The sequence below is a fragment of the Rattus norvegicus genome, chromosome 13 (assembly GCF_036323735.1).
Source record: "Rattus norvegicus strain BN/NHsdMcwi chromosome 13, GRCr8, whole genome shotgun sequence".
NCBI classification, from domain to species: domain Eukaryota; kingdom Metazoa; phylum Chordata; class Mammalia; order Rodentia; family Muridae; genus Rattus; species Rattus norvegicus.
This window is the reverse complement of record NC_086031.1, coordinates 74,697,073-74,706,418: the sequence shown is the minus strand read 5'-3', so window position 1 is coordinate 74,706,418 and position 9,346 is coordinate 74,697,073. Positions and strand designations below refer to the sequence as shown.

Here is a 9,346-nt window from a genome sequence, read left to right as displayed (position 1 = left end):
AAGGAGGTGCAGCCATGGAGGGAGAGACATGAGATGGCAAGGCTGTAATGGGCAGAATAAAAATAGTGGATCTGGGACACAGAACAGAGAGCAGGGATACTGGAGAGAAGGACAGCTCACTTAAAAGGGTGATGCAGAGGGGACATGTGGGTAGAAGGATCTGGTAACTGCTCAAGAGAGAGGACCCAGAGAAAGCAGGTACACCCCCATTATTCCCCCAAAGGATGGAGAAGACACATGAACCTTTCCTTCAGGATCTTTTATTAACGTATAGAAAATGTGTTTAAAAAAGGAACTATACAGAGGCTAAAAGCAACCGGGACTAAAAATACTAGTTAACAATGGTTAACAAGCAGATTCCAGTCTTTGAGCTACAGTGCCATGAAAGGATGGGGCAAGTTGGCTCTCCTTCTTCATTCCTCTATAGCTTTTGATTTGATTTCATCAGAATGTGCACCACCTGACGAGCATATACCACATACCACTTCTCTTCTTCTTCCTTTTGGCCTTTGCTAAAAAAAGAGCCTTTTCAAGAACAGTGTAGCTACAAAGTCAGTAAATTCGTTCGTCTTTGTTATTTTACCCAAAAAGGCTATTAAAGGTTAAAACCACAAATTCAAATTCGGAGGGAATGGAGGATTTGGTGCTTATGATTTCTCAGGATGGCAATTGAGAGACCACCAGGATGAGTGTCATCTGCTTGGAACCCCAGGCCATAAAACCCCTCAGAGTCACAGTGACTTGTTCTGGGCACCTGGAAATTCCTATAGGCTTGAGGGTGTTTGGGGTTAGTGTGTGTGTGTGTGTGTGTGTGTGTGTGTGTGTGTGTGTGTGTGTGTGTTTAAATATAGGAGGGAAGAGCGTGTATATTAAATAGAAGCAGGAAGGACTAGACTCTTACAGATTCTGACCTTTGTGAGTCTCTGCAGCGTCCCTATGCCTTGAAGGGGGATAGTGAAGAAAGGAGGTAGCATGGGACGACTCTGCTGAGAGACAGTCTTGCAGGAGCTGCTGTGCTTGCCGTATTTAGTGTCTGAGGTGTTCCAGAGAAGTTACCATTTGAGGGGAACTGAATTCGCTCTTGGGAGGACCTAGTCCTTTTAACATATGTGTCTAAACGAGGGAAACAGGGCTCAGTGTTGGGAGTTGTCTGATAGTTGAAGCCACCAAGTTTCTGACATTTTTCTAAATATTCTCACGTAGCAAAGCTAGTCAGGATTGTGACAAATTGTTCTCCTAAACTTCTCTCTTACTGAGATGAGAGATGGGTAAGGAGTGGGAGAAAGGAAATGAGAAAATAAACACAGAGAACTCTCCTGACTTCTTGTAGCTCCAGTCTTTATGAATGTAGTGTCATGTTCCTTCAGGGAACCCTGGGATCTGGGAAGGGGTTGTGTGATTTTTTTTCCTGCAATCTGATGATTTTAATCTAGAAATTTACAGGATATTTGCACTTTCTGCTATTTGTGTGAACACATTGATAACTTTTCCTTTGAAAATTCTAGGGTTAAACTGATTCCCGAGGCACTTACACAGTGTTATCCCATGGTCTCTTCTTCCTTGATCTTTGTTGTCTCTTGTTCTAGTTTGGAAAGGGGTCTGTGTTAGAAAAGAGAAGCAGCCCTGGCGTGGGAAGTCATGTTTGTGTTCTGACACCATCTTCAAAACTTTAAACAGAAAGAAAAAAAGAATTGCTTCTGGGCTATTTCTTACTACTACTGACAATTGGGGTTGAGGGTCCTTGGACCCTCAGCTGCATAGCAGGAAGAAAAAGCAAAAATTTTCCACTTGTTAGAAGGAAAAGGAGAGGTGGATGGAGTTAGAAACATCACGAGAATGGTAGTGAGGTTCAAGATGGCGGCCACCTGGTCAAGGTGACAGCAGTTTTACAAACTGGAAAAACTAAGGCTGCTTGTATTAGACAGAGACAGTGAGTGGTACTCCTCAGAAACCGTGCGACTTCAGACGTGTTATTTAACAATCCTGTGCTTTCCTTTCCCTCTTCTAGAAAATGATTAAAACTTACTCTGGATTGGGATGAGGGTTCAATAAAGTAATTGATGTGGAGCCCTTCGCACAGAATCCGATCAATAGGTGTACAATAAATACTGCTTTTCTCAGTCTGTATTAGGAGAGACAGAATTTTTTAAAAATGTGCTAGGCTACCCCACTTTTATGTCTAATTGGCTGTGTGAAGTCGAGCAAGCTGCCTGCCTAGTTCAGCTGTGCTTTCCTTGATATGACACGGGAGGGTCATGCTAGCTGATCTCTAGAATTTCCTTTGGCTCCGAAGGAGTGTTCTTTAATGTTTTCCTAGGAGACCTGGTTGAGTATATTAGTGTTCAATGACAGATTGTTTAAAGGCTACAGGTTTCTCTGTGGGTTGTAAAAACATTGACAAGGAAAAACAAAACAAAACAGTTCTTATCCATTTGTTTGCCCTGCAACACTAACCCCATCCTGGGTGGCCTAGTATTCCTGAGTATAGTGTGCCTATATCTCAAAGATTCTTTTTCTCTCAGAGCCCATGGTAGCAACTAGCCAATGACCGTACCCAGAAGAGTGTCAAGGTGGGGAGTTGAAAGGATTCAATATTTCCAAGTTAGAAATTGAGCTTTAACCTAGTCTTACCGCTCAGATAATAGGAGATGTTCTATTAAGTTAATAGGAACAAGGATCTGGTTGAATGTATATCCTGCAACAGTCTTCTTAAGCTGTGGAAGGAGTGAGGATTTCCTGTTTGGGAAAAAACATAACACTGTCCAAAGGCTGCTGTGAGGTTTGCCAAGGACACTTGGACAATGAAATGCTGCAGGTGCAATGAAGTCATGTTTTGGGTGAAGAGTGACCTTAAAAAATAAATCAGAACTACTTGAGATGACAAACCAGGCTGTGCTAGCTGGGAACGGAAGAGAGGTTGAGGCAACATTGGTCGAGCAGCAAAGAAAGCCCTCCCTCTTCTTACGTCTGCGTCTGCGTTTGCGTCTGCGTTTGCATCTGCGCAGTAAGGCCCCCTATCTCAGGTGAAGGGGCGAATCTATGGGTGCTTTATTTAAGGCCTGAATTTGAGAAGCCAATGCTGATGCCCTTACCTTAGTCACTCACGTGGTTTCTGTGTTTCCATTGTGGGACCATCTCTAAGGTTTGCTTTTATTTTATAAGATTCCATCAGCTTCTTTTATTTAACTTACTTTTTTTCTCTTCCTAGCTATTTTCTCAGATCTCGAAGGAGACAAAACTGGTTTAACTAAATCCAGCGTGGATTTAGTTAGGATGAACCAAAGCTACCTTTTCCAAAGGGACCCTCATCTGCACCAACACACAATCCTCTGAAAACAGAAACCTCCCCTACTCCCGGTGATGTCTCTTCCTATCGGAGTTGTTTTCCCTCTACAATTTGAGTAGCTTTCATTCATTCTGTGAGTTCTTATATTGCCTGGCAATGCCAAAATGCTGTAATCAGGAAAGCTGCATATGGGAGAGTTGGGCTGCGGAAGAAGCAAAGGCTTAGAGGGAAGCAGTTAGCCAAGGAACTTCAGAAATTTGTTCTGAGGACCCAGTGGGATAAGAGAAGCTACAAGCCTCAGCCCGGAAGCCAGCTCTGTCCCCTTTTCCCCAGAGGAGAGAACCTTCACTGCTTTGTTATAAGAATGAAAGAGACCACCCAGGGAGGATGGATGAGAACCAAGCATCTTTGTGTAGCCTTAGCAAGTTCGAGGTAAGCTAAGCATTATCTCACCTCCTCCAGGACTTATTGGATATTAGGCCTTCTTGTGGGTATTTCAGAGTGAACAGTAGGCTGTAAATCGAGGTGAAAATGACCTCCCCTCTCCCTCTTCAGAGGGACAGAAATGCAACCAAGGAGTTAGATCCAATAGGAGTTCGGTGATTATCAGGCAATAGATAGAAAAGTCTGTATCCTGGGGAAGTGCTTTCCCCTCCTCCAGAAATCCTAAGGGGAAGAAAAAGAAAAGGCCATGGCCCCCCGGGTGTTTTTAAAATGTCCATGACTCTCATAAATCCCATTTTTCTTTCTCTAGAGGGAAGGACCAAGGGGAACTCATCAAACCTTTCTCAATGGATACTTTGAAAAAGCTAATTGAAAAGATTCTATAATGACCTCTTATTCCATAATCTATAACTCTGTCCTGATACTAGATTTTAAAGGTAAAGATGTGTTTGGGAGAGTTTGTATAGGCATCAAGCTCACTGGCAAGGCAAACTTGGTCCTTTAAATTTGCCTTTGAAATGAGAGTTTTCTATCTAGGAAGAGCCGATTGGCTCCCCAGTGGAAGGCAACAGGATTATTTGGGATGAACCTTACCTCTTTAGAGATTGGGTGTTAGTAACTGGGAGAAGGGGACATTTAAATATCTGTGGGAGCTCTCTTTGCTGCCATGTTGCTGTTCTTTTATAAATCAGACTCCTGTATAAATGGGTTCTGGGTCCTGGTTTGGTCTGAAGTTACCAGAACTGTAAGAACTATGCTGCTTCCTGCCCTATTTCTCATAAGTTATTCAGTGGGCATCTGGGAGTTGTGAGGACCACTTTGCTCCTCTTACCAAGTCCCCCTTTACTCATTAAGTCGTGTTTGAAGGCCAACACTTCATATATGGTTGTCATCCCTAAAAAGAGTTTTCACAATTAATGTCTTCACCTTCCAGAAGTAGCCCTGGGAAAAATAAGAATTTAGTATAGAAACCATCTTTCTGTGATGGGGCACACAAAGAGGAGTGGCCTGGCTCTTGATTCTAGGCAGTGAATTCATGGCAGTCTCTGGTGACTGGTTGTTACTGTTTTTCTTATTGTTCGGGTTTTTGCCTAAGTCTGCAGTTGTACCACTTTCTTGACAGGCCTCCTTCCAGTCATTTTGAGTCCCTTCTGGGAATCTTGGGTGATTAGGATGGGTGCTAAGTAATGCTGTCTGCACCAAGTCCTCAGCGACAAAACCAGGTGTGGGAAGGAGACGATTAAAAAATGGAGTCAGTTAAGAAACCCAGTGAAGAAGTTAAGCCAGTCAAGTTCAGAAGCTTTGAGTTAAGCTCCCCATGATCTTGAGAAGACAGTTTCTCCAAAACATAGAGTTTTCAGGGGACTCACTCTACTGAACAAAAGGGATCTCTAAACCCTTTTACAGAAGGGTGGATGAGCTGATCTTTGAAGTCTCTGCCTTACTTTAAAATTCCTTTAAATGAATCTAGGCGATGCAGCCAATACTATTTATAAAAATGTTCCACAGGATACAATAGTTCCACTGAAAAGCAAGTTTGGATTTCCATTGATATTTCTTGATTTTTTTTTTTCCTGGAAGTGATGACTACAAAATTTTGTTCCATTTCGGCTCCCTTGATGAGGTGGGCTGTTCAGCCACACCCAGGTCCTTGGCTCTGCTTTTGTAGACATAATGACTTCAGCTTCTTTTAGCATTGTTTTTGGGGTGTGTGTGTGTGTGTGTGTGTGTGTGTGTGTGTGTGTGTGTGTGTGTGTATGAGAGACACAGAGAGTTCTGAGTCAGTCTCTTTCCTCCCTTCTTTCTTTCCTTCCCTTTCCCCATCTCCTTCACAAAGATTCTGGCTTTTCCTTAATTATGATGGCTCACCAAGGCCAACTTTGATTCTGCTTTCCTATCACAGATAAACATTATTGACTGTTAAACCTAAAGGAGCATTAGAAATTCTTTTGGTCTAAACTCTAATTCAACTAGGTGAGGAAACCGAGTCCCAGAGATTTGAACAAATCCATCAAGGACTTGTAGCTGTCATGGTGTCTGAGGTGGCCCTGTATCACAGCCCTCAAGTCCTTTGAAAGCGCTTACCTCTGGTTCTGCATGGTTGGCCTACATCTAGTTAAATTTTATATAACCTATAGGCTTCCCTTTCTTCCTCCCTCTCTTAGCTGTTTGAAGTCCATGATGGATTAAAAAGTGAAAACTCCATCTGCGTTTTTGGCCTTGAATAGGTCACTGGGTCTGCATCACAAAAATGGGGGAGGTTACAGAAAATGGCAAGCTAACTCCAATGTCATGATGCTAAGCAGGTGATCATCAGCCCAGGAGGACTATTGCTTCTTGCTCAAAGTTTGATTAAATGGTAGCTATTTCTATTTCAAGATGCCAACTTGTTCAGGAAATGGTTGGCACAGGTATAAGACACCCTAGATGGTAGCCACAGGCCCTATAGCACACACTGGGTCCTCAGAGATGGGAGCGGACAGAAAGACAGGGAGAAGGCAGTTGAGAAGCTTGGCAGAGTTTGCTGCAGGGAAGACTGGCTTGTTTTTTATTTGAGGAGAAGCTGAAAGGTCATGGCTTCTATAGCCTCCAGTTCTCCAGGGCTTAAAAATCAAATCATGTGGGGGGCGGGGAGATCACTCCTCTCACCTTTGGAGTTCTAAATGCAATTTCCTCTGGCACTTTTCATTTTTCTTCTCAAAGCAGGATAACAGAGGGAGATGGAAAATGTTTCTCATGATCTCACCTCATTGAGGGGGTCAGTTCTGTTTACTACAGGATCAAAGCAAACAAACAAAAGTCCTGGACAAATATTCTGTCTCCTCCCAGGGTAATCAGTCAGGGGAATGGCTCAGACAAATTTCCCCCCTGATTCTTATGAAGCCACTTCCACTGAGGAGAGCCTGGCTGGATAAAGAACTAGAGACCTTCAGCTAGGAATCAGAGAAAGGAGTCCATGGTAAATCAGATCATAAATGTACGAAGTAGCACTAAACAAGGTCAGATTCCAATGGGACCTACGGACTCCCTGGTAGGTGCCTTCATTTCTACTCCTGTCCTTTGTCAATGCCTGGTGCAAATGTGCTAGAAACAATTCCCTTCCCCAAGTCTCACCACCAAAGAAAGTTATTCCATGACAATAGCTTATGACACTCAGGGCACAGCTCTTATGTGATCCAGGGCCAGGATCAGACAAGCTTTGGTAACTGGAGTTCTAAACAATAGTTGGGTTGGTAGGTCTATAGGATCTAGTGGAGGGGCGGGGGCTGGAAGAGAGGCCACTCTTCCTAAAAGTTAAGTGTCAGAATGGGAGAATCTTTAGCCCATTGAAGTGAACTTGGGCTGTTGTGCCAGAGTGTGGTGGGTATCTTTCCTCTTAAGAGAAGATTGGCTAAGCTTTCTTGTTGAATCTTCTCTGGGATAGTGTGGTCACCTGGTCATGGTCAGCGGTGACCAGATTACTATTTCTTAGAAGTTGGATAGTATCTCAGAAGAGGGAGCAGAGAAAATTGTGTGTGTGCCCATCACCATAATAATCTGTACTTCATGGCCTGTTTTTGTTTTAACTCCCCAGTTTTCCTCCTGTGTGAGAAAAGAGGGGGGTGATCAGGCAGGACTGGTTAGCAGGGAGCATGTAGCCTGAGAGTCAGGCTCCAAGGCAGCAGAAATTAGGAGCAGATGGTACCTAACTGATTCCTGCTTCCTTCAGATAGTCTGAATATGTTGTGAAGCACATTACTGTTGCCCCTCCCCCCTTGTCTCATATTATAAAATACAAACAAATGACAGAAAAGATCGTTTGGCTGATGGCTGGCTGCCCAGTGCTCAGAATTTCAAGGCTCGCCGTTTCCTCCCGGCTGTGAGACGATGGATGTAGGGCCTCATCTTCATTTCTACAAAGGGGATGGAGAATTCATGGCCTTTCCAATGGTACCAGTTGATCCCCTGAGTGTGAGAAAGATGAATATGTCAGATCACCTTCCCCCTCAGCAGAGCATCCTGCTTAAAGAGAATGACTGGATTGAGAGATTCCCTTATGAATTCAGCTGTTCTTAATTTAACAAGGGGCTCATGTCAGTGTTCCCAAGATGATGTAGAGAGCTGAGTCTCCTTCCAGTGTCCCCTTTACAAAGGCCTATGTCTTTATAAAAGGCAAGTTGTGTGTCATTTCTTATTGCCAGTTTCGTGACTTGCTTTCAGGAGTTTCTGATAGTAGGGGATTATGGTGAATGTTAAAAACCCAAATAGCAAGAAGCATTCTGAATAGTAGAATTGTGGGCAGCTCATTCATGATGAGGAGACTCAGGTGGTTTCTACCTGGGGTCAGCAACCTCTGGGCTTTTCCTGAGTGTGTTTCAGCTGCTTCGTTGTCACTGAGCCAAGACTGTGGGCTTGCAGTCTCTTGGGGAAATAGCCTAGATTAATAAGGTTTTTGACCCCTTCCCTTCCAGACCCCTTGTTAGAGTACCATTAAGCCCATGATGAATTGATGAGCTCCTCCCACACAAAGCTGCTTGAATGGTCTCTTTTCAGCCCCTGAGTACTTCTTTTTAAACAGGAAGCATTGCTGAAACATAGAACTGAAGGCCTGGGTTCTGTGTTCTCCACCACTCTGCCCACAATGAGAATGTGGCCTACCTGACTGTGCCTGGACTCCCCATACTTCCCGTTGAGGTTGGTCCGGTGGCAGTTCTTATACCACCAAGCACCCTTGTATGACATGGCACAGTTGGTGACTGCAACATCATTGTCTCTGTCCTCAGTGGAGAAAGGACGTCCCTGGTGATAGCTAAGGGAGTCTCCTGCAAAAAAAAAAAGAAAGAAAGAAAGAAAGAAAGAAGGAAAGAAAGAAAGAAAGAAAGAAAGAAAGACAGAGAGAAAGAAAACAAAACCATTCAGGAGGCTGTTACATTCGATGTGGACATCTGGTTTTCACATGGGCTCCTGGCTCAGCTCTCGGGTTCCTTCCGAACTGCAGTATGGCTATGCTAACCTTTGCCTCCATACTACTTCATGGACTAGGGGTAGGGAGGAACTGCTTCTGTGTTTCCCAATCTAGTCACCACTGACCATTTGCTGAGAACTTTACCAGATAGTGCCATCTTAACCCCTCTCTCTATTTCCCCTTGGCTTTGAACACTCAAGTTTGCATTGTGTCTATTGGAGACAGTGAGGAACCATGATGCCTTGAACCCTTATGGATCTCACGGTGTAAGTTCATCCTGGCTTCCCCTCTGCATGCTGTCCCCTGATCAGTCTGTACCCAGTAACACACTGAAAACTTGGCTCTGCCCATGAAGAGGAACAACAGCCAGAGTACCAATCTACAAGAACCAGAGTGACTGGAACATTAGAACCAGTCAAATGAGATGTGGTTATGTGTGTCTTAGGGAGAAGCAGGCTTAGTTAAGGAGAAAGCTTCCATGAGCACTACTGCCAATCATGTGAGAAGCCATGAAAAAGAACACATAACTAAACCTTGTGGGGAAGTGTGAGGATGAATACAGAGAGACTGTAAAGAGGATAATTTTAGTTAACTAGGAAAAGAGAAATTCCCCAATACTACCAGCTACGCTGCCTAACCCTGTGATAAGATTTTCTTTCTCAAAGATGATT

General features: G+C 43.8%; 1 protein-coding gene across 9 annotated transcripts in view; it reads right to left on the bottom strand.

Moving 5' to 3' along the window:
- Nucleotides 1-244: 244 nt before the first annotated feature.
- Nucleotides 245-9,346, bottom strand: part of Tnr (tenascin R) — a 421,034-nt gene continuing 411,932 nt past the window's right edge. For 8 of the 9 annotated variants that reach the window (XM_039090392.1, XM_063272049.1, XM_039090391.1 and 5 more), the window contains 2 exons: nucleotides 8,369-8,532; nucleotides 245-7,675 (listed from right to left, as the gene is read on the bottom strand). In XM_039090392.1, coding sequence (XP_038946320.1) covers nucleotides 7,556-7,675; nucleotides 8,369-8,532 — 284 coding nt within the window. In that variant the 3' untranslated portion in view covers nucleotides 245-7,555. The remainder of the gene's footprint in view (nucleotides 7,676-8,368; nucleotides 8,533-9,346) is intronic. The other variant, NM_013045.2, reaches the window with a different exon arrangement.